At 34.1% G+C, this 20,374-nt stretch overlaps 1 protein-coding gene across 1 annotated transcript; it reads right to left on the bottom strand.

Annotated features, from left to right (window-relative positions):
• Positions 1 to 2,773: 2,773 nt before the first annotated feature.
• On the bottom strand, positions 2,774 to 20,374 carry LOC100379038 (serine hydroxymethyltransferase, mitochondrial-like). Its single transcript, XM_002740696.4, has 12 exons — positions 20,259 to 20,374; positions 11,688 to 11,858; positions 9,027 to 9,106; positions 8,546 to 8,746; positions 8,106 to 8,187; positions 7,327 to 7,449; positions 5,938 to 6,077; positions 4,656 to 4,821; positions 4,381 to 4,483; positions 4,102 to 4,257; positions 3,394 to 3,501; positions 2,774 to 3,295 (listed from the first exon to the last, which is right to left on the bottom strand). Exons 1-12 carry the CDS (start codon positions 20,295 to 20,297, stop codon positions 3,168 to 3,170), a joined length of 1,497 nt encoding a protein of 498 aa, XP_002740742.1. The 5' UTR covers positions 20,298 to 20,374; the 3' UTR covers positions 2,774 to 3,167.

Here is a 20,374-nt window from a genome sequence, read left to right as displayed (position 1 = left end):
ATTTTTGTAAAAAATTCCACTTTTAGCATTATGTTTTATTGTCTCACTCACTGCCTTTTGGGGTATTTGTCATATACAGCACTAATCTTTTGTACAATAGCCGTTGAGCAACAGGCCATTGGCCTATTTTTTCCTGGTTGTAATCTGGCTTAATTAAAGCTAGTTTCCATCTGTTCCATCAACCCATTCAGTGACAAATTTTGTTAGAAGTTTCTTGCCTGTTTACGTCAAGATAGCTGACACTCCTGTTAAGTTTGTCAGGCAGGCTGACTAGAAGGAATTGGACTCTCTTGGTATCTGCACCTGATTATGGACAGAATGTCCCGCTCTGGTGCACAATGTTGAATGAGGAACCAGATCGCCCAATGATTTCATCATGCCTTGATTCTGTTGCGCCATAATACCCTTGCTGCAGTGTCTATCTCCATGCCCAACTGCCCAGGTTGACTACAAACCCAACAATTTCAGGAATGCCAGAGGACTGTACTGTATGTGTTCTGTTGTCTCCTTTAGTTGATACTGGAGAAACCAGTTTATGTATGGGTATACCGTACCTAGATGCCCAGCATGTGGAGTTGAACTACTTTCACCTTGCACATCCTCGTAAACTCTAGTGGTTCCAAGCATGGGTATGTCGTTCCTTCTATTACAAACTGCAACAGACGTTGGCTTGCTGGGTACATTGGTATGTGTAGGTATGCGTTCTTGAGATACAGGGTCACCAAAAGATTGTATTTGGCATTCTGCCTGATAGCTTGTGCAGTAATTATCTTGAAAGACTTCATGTTTGAGGGTGACCTACTACCCGTCATGGCTCGCCTGAATCTTTTAGCACAGGTTCACATAGAAGAATATCATCTTTTTGGTTGCCTTTGCCTTCACCTAATCTCTTGGCAACATCCTGTGAGGGGATGTCATTGACAGGGGGTGGTGAGCGAAGGGGGTATACATGTACTTCCCACAATGCAGTGTGTTGATTTTATATTGGTTGGTTATGTTTGCTGTTGGCTTATTTCCAGAAGGCTGAGGGTGTAGCAATGTGTGCGACTGACTGTACAGATCCCGTACAAGCTTTCAATACAGATACCGATCACTTAAATTCGGGCTTGAGAAGGCCAGCATGTAATCTGTGCCAAACTGTATGGAACCAGATTCCGTTCAGATCTGTGCCAGAACCAGTCTAGATGTTGAGAACACTAGCAAGTTATTCTGAGTCAATAGTGGGTACAAGGGAATAGGAGTGTTCAATGCCTTACAAAGCCACACATGATTACTAGGTCCATCACTTAATCACTGTTAACAAAATAGAAAACCATGAACCACTGACGTCTCAACGGTGGTATCAGGTGTGAGTAGGCATATCTTAGTGATTGGTCTTGTTATAAAGATCTAATCTCAGCAAGTCAAAAGTGATCTATAGAGCTGTAATCAGGAATGCTGTCGACTTTCAAGGTAATCAAGGTAACATTGCTTAACGAGCTTTGCCTTACTCGAAAATCGTCTTATGACATACAGGCTCACACCATATACAGAAAATTGAGTCCCACTTGCCATACAGCTTAGATTTTATTCGGAGGAACAGATCAATGTATGAAGCTGCTCTCCTTGTGTCCTTCAGAATAAAATACATGAAAAATCCACATTTAATTAATCTATTTTCATGAAGAGTATCACAATATTGATCACAACCATTCTTAATAATTGTGATAACAGATTGGTTGTACATCAACTGGACCCTGCTAAAAACTTCTTGTGGAGTTTTGGTATCCAATACAAACTACTAGTATGTAGAAATAGTGTTCAGTGGAATATCATAATCAGGTAACACTCCTTACAAGACTGAGAAATTTAGCACAAAATTTTACTGGTAGAATATTTATTGATGAGAAATACCAATCTGGTCATTAGTAACTGGTTTGTAACATTATTTTGAAAAACATCTCACAGGTACAAGAATCGTCTTCTGAAACATTATCATAAAGTTGAATAATCTTCGCTCCAGTTAAAATTCCTAGTCTTTATACATATTATTGTTACAGTAGCTGATAAAATTTAGGCCAATGCAAAATGATTTCTTGTAACACGGCTCAAACCTTCACTTGTATTTGGTACAATATGTACTAAGATGATATTTTGTATTCAATAGCAATACACATTACAATATCAATAAAATGTGAAGTATTCCCATGTGTGTCGGAAAGGAATATTCAATTTACAGTGTATCTCGGTAAGATTTAATACTGAAATGTCACAGTAGAACAATGAAAGACATGTAGAAATATACTGATTGCTAAACATTCTGTTCAAAAATAAAATAGTGCAGTTGTATACTGTCACTGGGTTTTAGGTTTTGCATATTTTGCTGACTGAAAAATGCACTAAATTAAAACCCAGTGAATATGTAAAATTTGGCATAGAACACATTATCTAAATGATAAAACCGTGAATTTAAAATCCACTGAATATGCCTGAAATGCTAAATCAGTGAAATTTAAACCCAGTGAAACCCACAAGTCATTTTACAGTAACCAGATATACAAACAGCAAAAACCAAGTATGTATATTCAAGGTGTTATATTACCATCATTACAAGAATGGAATGTGAAATACTGATAGCGCACTTTTATCTCGTACATCAGGGAAGTACAACAGAAGACGCACACATCAATTTATTGCTAAAATGGAAGCTCTATTTACCTTTCACAATAGAATAATCCTAATCTTGTTACCAATAAGGTGAATTAACAATTTGTACGAACATAACAATGAATAATGTGTAAATGATAATACAGATGATACCTTTATTTGCTTGCTAATATTCATGAAAACTTTTTTTTTTTAGTTTTAGGTTAAAAATTGAAAATAGATGGCAGTCATTCTGTTATTGACAAACACTGTACGAAATTCCCTTCAGTTTGAGCTCAATAACATTAGAAATACATGTTAGAAATTATGGCTATCAATGTATTGAAGTTGTGTTAGATGCAATAGCATCTAGTTCACTTTGAATTCATTTTTGAATTCTTCAAGTACAGTGATTGTTGATCAACACTACCTCTGGTAAGATAATGGCATCTTAAAATATTGGAAGAAAGATCTTTTGTTTACAACTTGATAAATTTTATCCACAGGGTGGATTGTCATGTATTAGTGTGATGATATGATCATCAACGCTCATCAAATCCAGGCATGGGAAATTGTCTTGCAAAATCTTCAACATCTGTGCGCAGTCCTTGCATCTTTTGTAAGATGGCATCATCTTTCATGATAAATTCACGAAATTCCTTCAATTTACCTAGAAAAAAGTTTTCAAAATAATATCATAAATCTTATAGTCAGTTAATAATATTGGGATGAAGATGATATGTATAACAAAAATAAAAGCAAACTTACCAGTTTTCTGTTTGGCATCATGTGTGATTTTGACACCACGATCTAAGAAACCTGCCACTTCACGGAAATCAGATTCTTTGAAACCACGAGAAGTTAGCGCTGGGGCCCCTAAAAAGAAATTAATATATACTTAGCAAGGTCTTCCAAAGTAAAAAGAGTTGCAGGTAAAATCATGTTTTTTAACCTAAAAGATGTGGACAGCTACATGTACATTTGTATGATAGAATCACGAAACTCCAATTTGCACTCTACACCTAACAATATTTGCACAATTTTTTTCACATGTAATCACTTAAGATTTAAAACTATTGTTGTCTGAAATGGGACATTTCTTCATCAAATTTCTACAGCGTTAGAAGCTATTCTAAGATGACATGTCAAAATTTCATGTCGAGATTTCATCAAAACAAATACCCCAGGGCTTTTTCGAAATTGGAAAATTAGACCAGGAATATCAGAGAAACAGATGACTTGTTGTATTGGGTGACAACAAATAGACAGGCATATGAAAACCAACTTTGAACATAATCAGTCAAAGCATGTCCAAGAAAAGACGTTTGACCAACTATTTGATGAAACCAAGCGCAAGTTGCTGTTTTTGAACAATGTCTGACAAGGTCAAGTAAAAGAATTCCTAAGACCTAGTACGTGTTCATATCTAACCTAAGAGCATTTATACAATGGTTTCTTTCTAGTATACGTCCTTACCTAATCTAAGACCACCAGGATTAAGAGCACTCTTATCACCAGGTGTTGTATTTTTATTAACAGTGATAGAACATAATTCTAATACTCTTTCAGCTCGTGCACCATCAACACCGAGAGGACGTACATTGGCTAAAACAAGATGGTTGTCAGTTCCACCTGGAAGGCAAAACATGAAAACAAATGTAGTTATCTGATTTTTCATTTTAATTTTTAATTAATGAAGAAAAATAATTGAGATAAAGTTGAATAATTTTTATAACTACCAAAGTACTTTAATACCTGATACAAGGTCCCATCCATATAATTTCATAAGACTGTCAGCTAATGCCTTGGCATTCTTCAGTACTTGCGTTTGATATTCCCTGAACTGAGGAGACATTGCCTGTGATACAAATAAACATCTGAATGTTACGGGGGTAAGATAGCAGGATAATATGCCTGGATTTGTTCCCAGTTTAATACCAAAATGACTAATGTATTAGTGATTTGTATTATATACTTATAAGTATATATAATAGAAGTATCATGGACACTGTTGGGGGAAATATAAATACCTGTTTTAGAGCCACTGCAACACCCCCTATAGCATGTTCATGTGGACCACCTTGTAATGCTGGAAAGATAGCACCATTTATTCTACTTTCATAATCATATTTAATCTCCTTTCCTGTCTTTTTATCTACACCCTTCACTCCTCTCCTGAAAAATATCACTCCAGCTCTAGAAAATAAATATTAAAAAATTATTAGCTGTTGATACAAATGCAGGTGAGTAAGTAAATACAAACAATTGTTTCAGTTCCTGACGGTCCTACTATTTAACGCCCGGACACGCGAGGGAGTGTCCGGGCACGCGCGGAGGCGAACAGGGGGGAATACCTAACGCGCGGGGCAGCGGCAAACTTGCACTGCAACAGGAAACACAAAGACGTTACGATATTCTTAGGATACCGACTTCATTGCAAGTGTACGTAGCATTGTCACCTGCATACAACGCTGTGTTTACAGGGACACATAACAATGAGAAAACAACATGAGGTGAATAATTTCTGCGTTATAGACGTCTTACATGGTCATTTTTAAATGAATCTTACTAAACAATACTACGGGAGTCTCGCCACACTTGCACAAACTTGTCCTGTCCTTGTCCTTCGACAATGTCGGCACATTCGTAGGACTGTCACCCCCATGGATCGAATGGTATTGTCCTATTGTTAAACACTAACCAAAATTAGTAAACAACATGGAGGACTCGACTCGCCGGAATGCCCGGGCGTCGATCATAAAAAGTGTGGATAGCTGCTCGAATTCGCCACTCCGGTTCAAACTTTGAGCATAAACGAATATTATACAGTACAAGGATTGCTGCCGCTGCCCCGCGCGTTAGGTATTCCCCCTGTTCGCCTCCGCGCGTGCCCAGACACTCCCTCGCGTGTCCGGGCGTTAAATAGTAGGACCCGTTCCTGACAATGATTGAACACTAATGACTCCAGTGGGACAATTAATTCATGTTGGTTACAACATATATTTACACCAGTCCTGCTGGGAGGAGAAAGTGATGTTACATATTCTGACAAGCTGGTTTGAAAATTGGAATGACACTCCAAAGTTTTGAGCATAAAGTAGATCAGACTGCTGTTTAATTTAGGCTACCTGAGTTCATGCATGCATAGAAGTTTCAGATCTGCATTCTACACCCATTTTTTAAGGTATGGTACAGTAAAATATATTTTCTCAAGATGGTGTAATTTATACAGTATATACTAGCACCTTTGTACAATATATGATATACTGGGAACCATGTTACCATGGGAACCATGTTACCATGGGAACCTACCTGGGGCCTCTTAGAGTTTTATGTGTGGTACTTGTAACAACATCAGCATATTCAAACGGTGATGGAATGACTTTGGCAGCAACTAAACCACTAATATGGGCCATATCAGCCATCATAACTGAATTAGTGTCATTACATATCTACAAGGTAAAAATTACAGGTGCAAGAAAATAAAATGGGATTACAAATTTTAAAGATACAATATTATCCATTTACCATATTCCCAAAGAAATAATAATGGCAGATTAATATCAATTAGTAACACTCCAATGATCATAATTTTAAAATCCAACATACATGCGTGTCTCCTCGACCAATCTAAGCTCATTCTAGGGTACTGGTAACTACCGTACTTTCCCAATTATAAACCAAGGGCCTGAACATGTAAAATCGGGAAAAATAAAGGGTGGGCTTATACTCGAGGACCGCCTCAGAAAAGATGATTTTTTTCCGATTTACAATTGTAACCAACTTACCACCCACTAAAAATTATCCAAATTACATCTTTCATTCACCATGCTGGGGTCGGGGATTATTATGTGTTTTTTTTAAGGAAAAAAATAAAAGAGTCGTCGTCCTTGAAACTTTTACAATGAAGAAACAAACATGTTCATAAAAATACACACATTTTATTACAATACGATTTACATACTGCCTTAATTTACAGTGTAAAAATGAGTAAGGTCTGTGGGAAAACAGTCAAAGGCAAGATCATTATCTTCATTATCGTTGTGGGATGTTTCCGATTGTATGCAAAGTCTCTCTGCAAAGCAATTCTTGCCATGATGCTTTTTACCTTCATTTGACCTGAACGTCCTTTGACCTAAGAGGTCAAGTCTTTCATAAACCAATCAAAATGTTGCTTTATACTGAGTTTTCCGATTATTGACGATATAAATTTGTAACGCAATGTGGAAGTGAATTTCCGTGATGGTAAATAAGATCAACTGGCACTGATTTGGGGGGAAAAAACAGCGATTTTTTTTTTCTTAAAAACTGGTAATTTGCAATTTTTGAAAGGTAACTATTTAATTTGCCTATCCAATTCATTCCAACACTTGATTCTGCCGCTGGCTAGGTTCTACAAAGTAGGGATAAACCCTTTAAAGGATTTTCTGCAATATTTGTAGATTATGAATTCAATTACATTCACCGTTTAAACGCCAAAGTAAACTTTTGACACATTTCGTTCAAAATTATCAAAAAAATAACCAAAAATCTCACAAATATAATAAAATCTTGCACCCAAATTTTGGCAAAAAAAATGATGACATTCAAAGGGTTAATATCATAGAATATATAGTTGTCTCCACATTGTCAACCTAAATATAAAAGTGACCACATCACTACAATGAGAAGACTGGAATTCTCTATCTGTCTACTACTCACCTGTCTAAATCTAGGATAATCCAGTAATCTACTGTAGGCAGTGGTTCCAGCAATGATCAACCGAGGACGAAATAGTTTAGCAGTCATTTCTAGTTTATCATAATCAATATAACCTGTTTGTTGCTGTAAGTAAAACATATTACCCAAAGGCATTAGTTTTTTAAGTAGAAAATAAGCTGAATTAATTACTAAATTTAAATTACAAGAAATCAAAACAATAGAAAAAGAATGGGGTACCAAAAGTAGTCTTACAATTTAGAACTTAAATATTAAACATTTTGCCAATCCAGAGTACCGGTAATTGCCAAAAAAAGGGTTTACCCGGTAATACAAATTTCGAAGTCATTGATTCCACGGAAATAAATTTGGATTTTTAATTGTCGTTTGTTTGAACTTTTCACTAGGAGAGCATCAAGAATTTGTGGTACTTTTTAAAATTAGCTGTGTTAATTGTGTTTTTTTTACCCAGTATGAAATATTTTCTTAGAGAAAAACTTTTGAAAACATGCAAAACATAAGAATTCAAACATTAATTCATGAAGAAAAAACAGAACCTCATCCAAAATTTCTCAATAATTTAGGTATGTACCTGACAAAACTATTTTCACAGGTGTTTGACACATTTTTTGTGCAAAAAGTAGTTCGATAACCATACATTTTTTATCAGGATTTTGTGAGCAATAAAATAAAATCATTTGGTAAAAGTTATGTAAATCTGGCGATAATTTTTAATGGTAGCCAACTACGGTACCTTATGTGGTGGAAGAATGAATACTTACATTGAGCCTATAGGGCATTGATTCAAAGAATATTGATGTAGCAGACACACGCTTTGTATCAGACATGAAACCATGAGTCAAACTGAAAATATAAATGACGATAAGTGCAGTCTTGAATAGGAAGAGTTGATTTGTTAAACTAGAATCCTTCATGATTTGAATTTTAAATCAATTCACCGACAACATGACATTTCAGATACTATTATTATGTAGTTGTACTCTGAATGCATACAAAAAATACACACGCCACACATTTCAAATTAAATAAAAATTTTGTGTTTGGACCAGTCAAATCGATTAACACCATCAATATACTAGTATAAAATAATATGTATAAATATCATGATAATAGTTAAAATTTTGTTATTTTAGCGAAAAAGAAAATACTTTTCTTTCAATTCTGTAGAAATTATATCAAATCCAGTCACTGCTATACTTACTGTCCTCCGTGTGCTAAATCCAATCCCATTATTCTGTCATGTGGATTCAGTAATCCAGCATATACGGCAAAGTTTGCAGGAGATCCGGAATACGGTTGTACATTCACTCCCCACTTCTCAGGATCCAAATCAAAGGCTTCCAATGCACGCGATTGACACAGACGTTCTACTTTATCAATTGTTTCATTTCCACCATAATATCTGAAAAGTCACCACGTACCGGTATATTAGGAAACATAGCACAACTACAGAAACCTTGCCCAAATAGTAGGAGAAGAAATATTTTAAATTGCTGTGATAAAATATGAATAGTAATTGATTAATTGTATTGTAATGAATCACCTCATGGTCTGAGTTGCTAGGCTCAGGAAGGAGAATAAAGTAATCATAAAACTCAATATGATTCTATCTCACAATTAAAGTAGTTTTATGCACAGGTAATTTCCAATATAAAAAATATGATAATATTTCATAGTTTCACCTCTGTCCTGGATAACCCTCAGCATATTTATTATTCAAACATGATCCAACTGATTCCAAAACAGCACGACTTGCAAAATTCTGAAATAAAACAAAATAAATTCAGTCTGGTCATAATGTCACATTGAAGTGTGTGTATATACCGTATTTATCCGGCTAAGAGCCCATGCCCGGACAAACGCCCACCCCCCACTTTTGATAAAATAAAGGAGTTGAAGTCATATCCTAGCAAACGCCCAGGGGTGTTTTTTCTACACCTGTAATAAAATTATAAAAACAAAAACCTATTTTTGTTCGTTGTATTAACAGTGTACTCTCTTGCAGTTTGTTTTGATTCTGATAACAAAATTTGAAAAATAAATGTCAATTGCGTAAAACGAGGAGTGAACGCGAAATAGCTGTGACATAAATAGAGCAGCGCGTTCACCACTGTTTACGTACCGTAGTTAGCGTCAGCGACAATGAAACCAATGTTGCAATATTGTAGCAACCCGTACCTGGGAGAGTGGTTTAAAGCACGTTGTTTAAAAATATTTGCGATTGATGAACGAACGCCTAGTCTGATAAAAAAGCGATGTTGAATTTACCTCCATGACGAAACACTAGTAGTGATGTCATTCTTAGCCAATCGGTAAAGCGGATGCTTAATGGTCAAAGATGATTGCCAGACGGTAAACAAAAGCATCGTGCGAGTCGTTTGCCGCGACCCCATTTTTCTTGTCTCTTTACTCTGATTAGACGTTAATTAAAAGTGCCAAGCTACCAGACAGCGAAATCCGTGGATTAAATGTGCTAAGTCCAAATTGTGTGGGACGACATTGACAAACTTCAAGACGAAGCTATAGGGATTTTAGTTCGATCGTGACAGTGGCGCCGACTTGGAATTTCAGGGTTTTGACTTTTACGAAGATAGTAATGAACGTACAAATAGAGATTTTAGAAGGTTTTTTTTTCTAACAACTATGAACTTTCATAATTTTACTGCGTAAAATATTATTGATCTTGTATGGCTGTTGATCCGGTAATTGTCGAAAACGGAAATAATTCACGCGTATGAGGCGGCGTGTTTGTCGATGGGGATATTCTAATTCAAATGAATTGTCGATTTTTATTATTTCTGGTTTTAATATTTGTCACATTCTAAGCAATAAATTATTTCTTGTTACACTTCTAATGCTGCATATTGTTCATTTATTTTTGTTGCATGTTTTTATTTGCCGTTTTTCTCCCTGTCTCAGTTCGATCTGCGCGTTGCCAATTTTCGCGATTTTTCGTTTTTTTTGCCGGGGATATCCGGACAAACGCCCACCCCTTCTTTTTTGCGATTTTCCATGTTCAAGACCCTGGGCTTCTACCCGGATAAATACGGTATATATATATCCTACACACACAAAATATATGGATGCTATTTTAAAAAAAATCACTTTTCCGTTTTTGAAGTATTATTTATTTTATTTTCCCATTCACTCTTGTATTTATTTATTTATTTATTTATTTATTTACTCATTTCTAAAATGGCTGGGTAGTTTCCACCAATCAGATCACAGGATGCAATCACTGAATCAACATGTACAAAATTAAACATTATCAACTAAACATCATTTGGAATGAACGTAGGAAAAAAAAAATAATGATCTGCTGGAACTATGTTCTACTGTTTGAGTTGTTTCCACAGCCCCAATGATGCAACTGGCAGTGAAATCAAGAAAATCTCTGTGGAATATTCATAGGAACATCGTCGATGGTATTTTATAGAAATTTTGACTTTAATCATTGAAAATCAACAACATTGATTTACGTATCAGAAGTTCCACTTTCATATTTTAGATAAAATTGTTGGCTTGTGCTCAACTAATAATTCACTCTAAAACAAAACAACCACGTTAAAAAAATAATATAAACAAAAGTCACTCTACATGTCATTAAATTCACCATTTTCATATTTTACACAATTCTTTTGCTCAAATCTGACTTTGGATTAATGGATTTATATTTAAAATATTAAAGTGATGTGCCAGAGCTTTGGCTTGTAGAGAAGTGCTGAAGTCAAAACAAACACCAATGGCAATGTTCATAATCCTAGGAATATTGCAATGTTGTAATTGAGACTGATATGGAAATAGCGGTATTTCTAGTCAGTTTATTCCGGCACTGATGCTCAGAATAACAGCATCACAAGTAGGAATAGTGAAATTAACATATGATCATGACAATATAGCAGCCTGTCAAAAAATGACAATTGCCTCATTATTATAGAGGATTCTGATAAAATCAGTTCAGTAAAATCAAAGCCATTAATTAATTAAGTATCCTTTATTTGTTTTTTTCTACAGTACCTAAACATATAATATAATTATATGAACTGATTTTCATGAAATAGAAGTTTGCACACAATATTGATTAAATTAATTGATTAGTAAGTTTAACCAGATTCAAAATTATGGTAAAAATAAATTTTACAGCTGATTTAAAAAAAAATTATTTAAATCCAACAATATTACGCAAGTTGCAATAGTGATGTGTTAAATTACAATAAAATGAAGTTGGTTTGACATGTAATCTAATCTTGTACTTTAAAAAAAGCAATCAATAACAAAAACTCATTTCTAAAATAAATATGGTTGCAATAAACTTGATATCATTAGAGTATTGAATGTCTCACCTCAGATGCAATCAATTCTAATCCTCGTACTTGTCTGTCTTTTTCTTCTGATATTAACGCCATCATTTCGGGATCGCTCTCAGCTAACGTCTCTTTTCCAGTCCATATCACTGGTTCAATGCTTTCTCCCGAAGCCGTGAATGACTTGGAACTACGAAAACGTCTAAACACCTACAAAAGTAAAATAAATCAATTGGATTTGTAATGGCTGCATCCGCACAATAAGTGGTGATAATAATTAAGAATTTGTATCCTAATAACAAACACTGCTGGTAAAGTTTCATAAAATAACTGGAGAAACCAGTGTTGGCTGTATTCTTACAATTATATCATATTTACTCAAATACAAATGCAACCAACAGTTGTATTCATTGTAAATTGAATGCAAGGTCAAAATCGGGGGGGGGGGGGTCCAATATACATCTCAATACATCTATCACGGCGGCTGCAAAGTGTCAACAACTATGGATGCGGTAAAAAACTTGATTTTCAGTTTGCTTGAATGGTCGAGGGGAAAAAATTCATGCAAATTCTGTGCTTCAGTAACAGTATTTGCTGCATTTTTGTGCAATGGAAATTAATACAAGAAATGCTGCTAAAAGACATTTCCTTCTAGTAAACAAAACAACCTTGCGACATTTATCTTGAGGGATTGAGAAGACTAAAGCATTCGCCATGACTCTGGACTTTTCATTCGGGTGTATACAACACTTACTTGTTACTGTCAGGAAGGTTTAATGAATTGTTTGTATTTGCACAATGTGAAATAGGGGTTTATTTTCAAAATATATACGGGTGCTTGTATGCCTATTGAAACTATACAAAATTTGACCTATGCACATTGTGATGTTCTCATGGATTGGTTAATTCTTGGTATCATTCCCAACTGTCATCAAACTGTACGTTTTGACGACTTGTATGCAATTGTAAGATTATATTTCAGGTATACTCAAAGTGAATCTCTGCACTGTGCTTTTTATAAATATTATTGTTCTTTTATAGCAAGTCTCAGAAGTATTTAGGTCGACACAGAATGTTTGTACGTGGCCTGGTACATGTCTGAATTCCCCTGGACGATTTGCTATGTTATGCGAGGCATGATAATGTAAAAGTAGTACGAGTATATTATAATTTATATGGGGGTAGCCATCTTGAAACTAAATAAAGAGACACGTTGAGAAATAGTTTTCTACAAATCAGGGAGAAAATTAAATTGTCACATCCAAATGATTCATTGGGGTAGTAACATTAAGCCAATCACTAATAAAATTTGATCTCATTCATCGTTTTTGCGTGGACTATGCCTTGTATACGAACACCTCATTACACAAAGAACATAGAACACTTTCTCTGGTATATTTAAAAGCAAAATCGCCATCCAACTGTAAGACAGTCACTGATTAGCTCCTAAAGTGTGACGACCATCCCCTACTGTTATATAGAATAGGCCAGAGTGGGCGTGACCACAAGACAGCACCAGCGAGATTCGAAAGCCAACTGTTTAGTCAAAACCCAAGCAGTGAGCCAATTCACTAGCGAGTTTGCAAATTGGCTGCCCCAATACTTCCGAGACTTGTAATAATTTTCTTCAAACTGTACAGCAAATCATAGATTTTCATAATTTATTTTTCATAGTTTTTCTAAATTTCAGTTAATATTGTTCGTAATACATTTCCCTTTACATTCCCTTGCATTACACAACAGTCTTTGTGCTGAGGCAGTTATGGTTCACAAACATCACCAGTTCTCTTGTCCTATTTGAAACTATGATGAATTTCACATTGGGATAGTGCCTCTTAAAACAGTCAGTGTCAGTGTATTACATCGCAGTTGATATTAACTGATATAAGGTGATTAAATCTGATGAGAATCTGAGTTATAATCCCCAACATATGTAGAGTGAGATCATCTTAATGACAAAAGCCAAGCATTGCAAGCACAGTAAATGTCAGTAAATTTCACCACAGATCTGATTAGAAATAAATCTCTGCAATACCAAGTCAACCTTGAACAGATAAGATATGGGGAGAATTGTCAAATCCAGGCAATTAGGAGGCATGATGACAGACAGAAGCGTTAATACTCACTTAAGTCTACAATAAATAATTTCAGAATGGTCAGTTGGATCAGGTGCACTCTATCTGAAACTTATTTATTTTATCACAAACCCAAATCACTGTACATCGATAATTAAACAAATTCCATACACCAAAACTACCCAACATTCATTATTTACTCCACTAAAGGGCTTCTCCTGCCCTTTGATAAAAGCAAAATATTTGTTCACATAGTTAGATACAGCTTTAATTTAATTTCAACAAATTTAGTAATGGTAAAATTTCTCTGCTGTGCTAGGACACAATGTATCTGACAAATTTGTCTTTACGAATGTTGTAACATTCTCAAATCACGTAAATTATTAGCATTGGTAGTATACAGAAAGCTAATACTTTTATCTGTTATAACTCAAAATTAATCTATAAATCTATATTGTATTATAAATCCTGATGTATTAGGTAGCTCTCCTTGTTTTTGCTAAATATTATTTTTTTATTTTCCCCAACCAATTCATCAACCTGATATGAAATGACCACTATTGACAAGAAATAAAAGTTGTTTCTGTTTAAATCACTTCCATTTACATCTTAACTCAACAACCATTTTACCGCTGACAAAAATCCACTCCAAAGTTACAATTGTAATATATCATTTCACAATTCAGTCACATAATTCATGGTCCGACTGATAGGGAATGATAACAAGACTTTGAATTACTCTCGGTATTACATTTAACAATTATGCAAAATTTATGAAAAATATTGCCAGTGTTTAAATCCATTAAATTAAATCCAAATTCATCAGCAGACTTTCAAATATGTTAATTAAATTATATTTTCATATTAAGCAATCTGTGTGGAATTGTATGTAATTAGAAGTGTTGACACAGAACACAAATTACTTCTTTAGAAATCCTACCCGTTAATGCAGTGCCTGTTATGAGCTTCTCAAAACTAATCACACTCTAATGTACATACTTATCTGTGTTACAGTAAATTGTCTGCAAAATGGAACTGAAATCAATCACACCAGGAAGACAATATTGGAAAAGTTGATGAGAAACAAAATTCACTCTAAAATCTGATGTTTGGTTATTGATATTCTGCAATTATATTTACTAAAATAGCAATATTTGTTTAATAAACTACAATAAGAAAGATTGACAGCGGATCATCATAACCCAAGTATTATAAACTATGAATTATTCTCGAGTCCAAGCATGGATAAATCACATTACTCATGGCAATGAGAGTTTAATGTCATTTAAGTCAATAAACGGTCTGTCTAAATATCAAAGTGTTTGATGGAGTAACTCCATTAGCCTTTCCACCTTATATTTAGTTCAATCTCGTATCTACATTTAATGCATTTACAGCGTAATTGATCGATAAGGCAAATAAAATTAGAAATAAAATGCACTTACACACCATGTGGAAACATTTTATATTTTCATTGATTTGCAATCAGATACATGCATAAAATAAATAGAAGCATATTGTCACCATGTAGCATGACTTTAGCAAGCGACTGAAAAAACAGTAAAAAAAATCAATATGAAAGTAAAACAATTCATTATACCAACAACAACAAAAAAGTTTTTTCCTGAAAATATTCGTTCACAGCAATATAAATTAAATAAATAAACCAGAAAATGCATCTTTTCAGCTACGGAATATTTTATCTACGGTAATTCATGTAGTAGCTAATAAAGTAAATATACATAGATTCTTAAAATACAAATGAAAATACCTGCCAATATTCATGTACGGTAGCTATTTAATACAGCATACTGTATATTGACTTTTTTTTTCTTTTAAACATTATAACAAAATTTCACATCACATGACTGTTGTTAAATTCCAATGAAAAGTATAGGGTTACGCTTCCAAGATGGCTGCCTGTATCTAAGCAACTGCATTCAAATAGTAATTATAATAGGTGATATACCTCTATTAAAATGGGTCTGTCATTTTGTAGTAGTAATATACTTGCATTGAAATAACTATTATATCCTCTCCTCCTTGTAAATAGATTAGCTAATATAATATTATTGTTATCTCACTATTAGTCGGTATCTTTTGAAAACAGATGTTTTTCTCTCTCATACTGCAATTCATGTCTTGAATGCAAGTAGTTTTAATCTAATGGTAAAGCCAAGTAATAATAACATTCTAAGAATCAGCTAAAAGCCCCAGAATACAAAACCAAATCAATTTAACATCAAGCTGGCAGCTGAAGTAATTATGGAATTTCATTGACTTTTTTTAATCATAATGGCATGTTTGCACAGTTTTTTTCAGAATTGATATTTGGCTTATTTTATATACTCCACTTGGATATTTTTTGTGATAATTTGAAGTGCTAACTCAAATGTACAACTTTTTCGTCTGCAATTATTTTACTCATATTCTTTAGTAGTATATGTTATTGTCTTGCTTTACGTATGATATACGTACAAGTCTCAATACTATCCTGTGAGATAACATACTTCTTAACAACTCTATACAGAAAAACCACGGACATACGCGGTACCATCACACGTAGCTAAATAGAGCTTGTGCCAACTGAAGATTTATTGCAGGATGATCTAAAGGTTCAAGCATGAAGTTTTCTAAAATATTAACAAATGGGTCATCACCTGCATATGCGTGGGAATCGAGTTCTGAGCAGCAATGATAACACACAATAAAATGCAAAGGCTCTTCGGTAGACTTATTTGTGAACAATACATGCTATGGTCGTTTGTTGCAAGCGCAGATGACAACTCCTCGCTTAACAAAGAGGGGCTCCAAAAATACTGTGGTGTAAATTTTTTCTAAAAGTGGTGTATACTGCATGTAATAGAAAAGATTGAGTACCGAAGTTCATTTCTCTCCTCTGCATTCAGGTAAAATAATTTATTATAATCTGATCTTGAAATCCTGTACCTGGCTTTGAACAATTCTAATTATATCCCAAGAGAAAAACAGAATAACCAGTTTTCTATCAAATTATACTTCCTAGAAACAAGTTTTTTTAAATTGCTGTTTGACCTTTCTCAGCATGACAATACCTCTATAATGACAGACTCACAGTAGAGAGAAGAAACTCATATTATAACATTGTTAGTCTAAGAATCCATTAAACTCCATTATATTTTTTTAATAACATCACTATAATTCCCAATAATTAGTAAAACTCCTAGTACCAAATTGATTACATTTTCCATTAGGGATGTACCAATGTAAATTATGAGGAGGACAGGAAGATTGCAGGCAGTACAGCTCATTTTTTTTTTAATTTCGTTTTTGTTTCAGAATTTGAAATGTTTTCAAGAATTCAGACATCTGATAATTGTTCCTGACCTTTCTAGGATTTTATGTACCGGGTAGCTCATTTTCTATCTCTGTAGAAAAACAAATCAAATACAAACAAGTGCAGACAATATACCTTTAATTTATATAAATAATATTAATTCAGTAAAGACTAGCATTGATTAATCTAGTATCTACTCCACTAATGCCTAGCTAATATGCTAGTAATATCTCATTACTTATTCAGATTGATGCAACTGTTACACACAGATTTTGATATCACAAGTACGTTCAGAAATAAATCACTTTATATTCCTTGGCCATTTTATAAATGCATAATCCCCATAATCACACAATATATTGATGACATTTTCAATTCACTGTGACTATTAGCTGAAATGACGTATAGTTAAAACGAAAGCGGCTTTTATTTTACCCACACATCTGTTAGAATGCTAAAATAATGTTCTGTATTTTAATTAGCAATTACCAAAGCTAAATAAACAAAATGATCAGAGATGAGATATGCTATTTATTAGTTAAGGGATAAATCTATTCAAAACAAGTCATCAATATTTGACGGGTTACATTGAAAAAGATTACTACAAGTCAGAGTTATTATTATGTGTTATCTGATAATTCTATTCTATTCATGTATTCATGGTCTTTAAAAGTTGAATCTAATCACAAAACAATTACATGAGCAGAGATTCATGATAATCCAAATAAATATTTATTACATTTTAAGAGTCTTTTGAGAATAAGATTACTGCAGAGTGTAAATCAACATCTGACCTGGTATGTTATTAAAATGACAAAATAGATACAGTATATGTTGTAAAGTTAACAAGGTATAAAAAGTAAGGTATGGAATAGAAATTCTGCAAATCGGTGAGGAGAAATTGATGAAAAATATCTGTCATATGTACAAAATAGAGAAAATATGGTACACATTAACAGGTTTGGGTGATGTCAGTGTTTTTTTTTCAGTAAGAAGAAAAATATAAAGAAATACAAAATCAAAGAAACCATAGAAAGAACTCGTGTGTGCTGAGAGTATTGGAGACACATTAAAATTAATGTGAAATTTAAGATTTGCTTTTCAAATGAGAAGCTTGGCAACTAATATTTAATTTAACTAATATAAAACTAATGTGTGCATTAGTCCAGAGCATCTATGTACCAAGTTTCATCAAAATCCAATGAATGGCTCTTTAGATATCAGTGGAACAGTCGTGGAATAGCTAAAAATTAGCTAATTATCATGCATAATTAATATGCAAGGATTTCAACCAAAACCTAATAAAATCTACGCATTAGCCCAGAGCATCTATGAACCGAGTTTCATTAAAATCCAACATAAGGTTCTTCAGATATCAGTGCTACGAACAGACACACACATACATACAAGCTAACTTCGCACATGGGAGTAAAAATTCAATTAATCATAAGTAAAATTACTCATAAGCAAACCTTCTGAATTTTTTTTTTAACCATTTTTCTTATAAAGTGTTACCGGTAATAAAAATTGATGGATTGATTGGAAGGTATCGAAGGAGTCATCAGCAGTAATTAGTGCAAGTTGCGCCCAGGTCAAATCTCATACGTATGATTTCTATTAGAAGAGCGCATTGGATTGTCGGAAAATCAATGTTTATCAACAGAAATGTTGGACATGATGACCACCGCCTTTTAAGGTTTGCTGTCATAAAGCTTATAAGTGTAAACAAACATATCTGCAAATTTGCATAGCAACCTACAAAACGATAGGACATGTATAGGGTAACAACCCTGGTCACCAACCTTTGTACACGTGTGTACCCTTGCAGGTTAGAGTAAGGTCAACTAATGTTCACAACCTCTATTATTTGGCTTTAAAAAAACTTCATATAGAAATGATACCACAAACAACAAATTCAATAAATAGCAGTTGACAAAATGACAAATGAAAATGACAAATCACAATATTTTTAAACTTCAAATTTGCTTTATACCCCCAGTAATAAGCAATATGTTTGTGGATGATGATATGCTTTTTAAATGACGCTGATTTTTCAGAATAATTCATAGTCTGCAATCAGTCATACCTATTGATTGCAAAAGTGACCTAGTTTGTTTTAGCTGAATCTCAAAGTAATTTGCCATTGGTGACTAGAGAAACGTTAGTATAAGCAAGGTAGTAAGGGCTACTATGAACAATACAATCCCTTCTTGGGGTTAGAATTTAGCACAAGGGCCTTCTGGAGTAAATGTTTCATATATGGCCTTGAAATATTTATGTCTTCTTGAGAATGAATTAGTAAAAGTATGTTATATAAATTATACAGATATACTGTCAACAGAATTGTAAAAATCGTTGCATCATCTGCGAATTCCAGTACTGTAAACAGCTTTAAATTTCAAAAAAGACAAATTTATGTATCTAGCAAAACGGTGAGCTATATTGTAATACTACTGGTTGAGTTTATTTTTCATTAACTTTAAACCATTCATCTGAACAAAAATAAATCTCAGATGTTGGATTGAATAATTTCTGTAGTGAACATCCATGAACTTGATATAGAACACATGCTGCGTTATTCATCTATTAAATATCCCTGAATATAGTGGCATATTATCCTTTCAGGAAACAATCTCTAGTTGTACATGCAAGACACAACACCATATGCTAGGAAAACCAATTACTCTTCAGTAAATTCACTTTCAGCAGACAAGCAGTCCATTTAACTTGCGTTAACATGAATGCTATAAGGCTTATGGTCTTTGAATACTCTCTCATTCCTTGATAGAAAACGTGACAAATGTTTTAACAGCAAACCCAACGTGTCCTTGCTTTTAATTTCACTTTTACCCGTATACCATAAGTTTTAATACCAGTTGTACATGGATCACGTGACTTGGTGTTTACAATATATAATTGGCCATTTATAGAAATAGCCATTTTATTCAGAAACTGTGCTGGGTTTAAGTTGATAGACGGATTTGAGATTATCGAATGGGTGGCATCCGACGCGGAAGCCGGGCGCAGATGATAAACTAGAGCCGTCTGCACCATGAAAACTAGAAGGCAGAGTGAGAGACTCGACAACGAACATCGGGTCGATTTAGATGTTTCCTTGCAAATTACACCACCAGACCGAGCAGCCCCTCCATTTGCACAATAAAGCTTTCAATGACTTACTGACTAAATACGCAAAAAGTAAAATGTTGAAATACTCACAATTCTACTTGCTACCGGAGTAAGACGACGAGCAGCCATTTTGACGGTCCACGTAAATGGAAAGATCCCAGAAGCTGCCGCATGAGGGCTCCCTCGCAACCTGATGAAGGTCGCCA

Source organism: Saccoglossus kowalevskii, chromosome 4, assembly GCF_978046115.1.
Source record: "Saccoglossus kowalevskii chromosome 4, keSacKowa6.1, whole genome shotgun sequence".
NCBI classification, from domain to species: Eukaryota; Metazoa; Hemichordata; class Enteropneusta; family Harrimaniidae; genus Saccoglossus; species Saccoglossus kowalevskii.
This window is presented reverse-complemented; position numbering and strand designations above follow the sequence as displayed.

Coding starts and splice junctions, on each gene's coding strand:
- LOC100379038 (XM_002740696.4), bottom strand. CDS start 20,297: ATGGCTGCTCGTCGTCTTACTCCGGTAGCAAGTAGAATT. Junction 8,747..9,026: donor GAGGGTTATCCAGGACAGAG/GTGAAACTATGA, acceptor GTGACTTTTCAG/ATATTATGGTGGAAATGAAA. Junction 6,078..7,326: donor ATTATCCTAGATTTAGACAG/GTGAGTAGTAGA, acceptor TTTACCTTGTAG/ATATGTAATGACACTAATTC.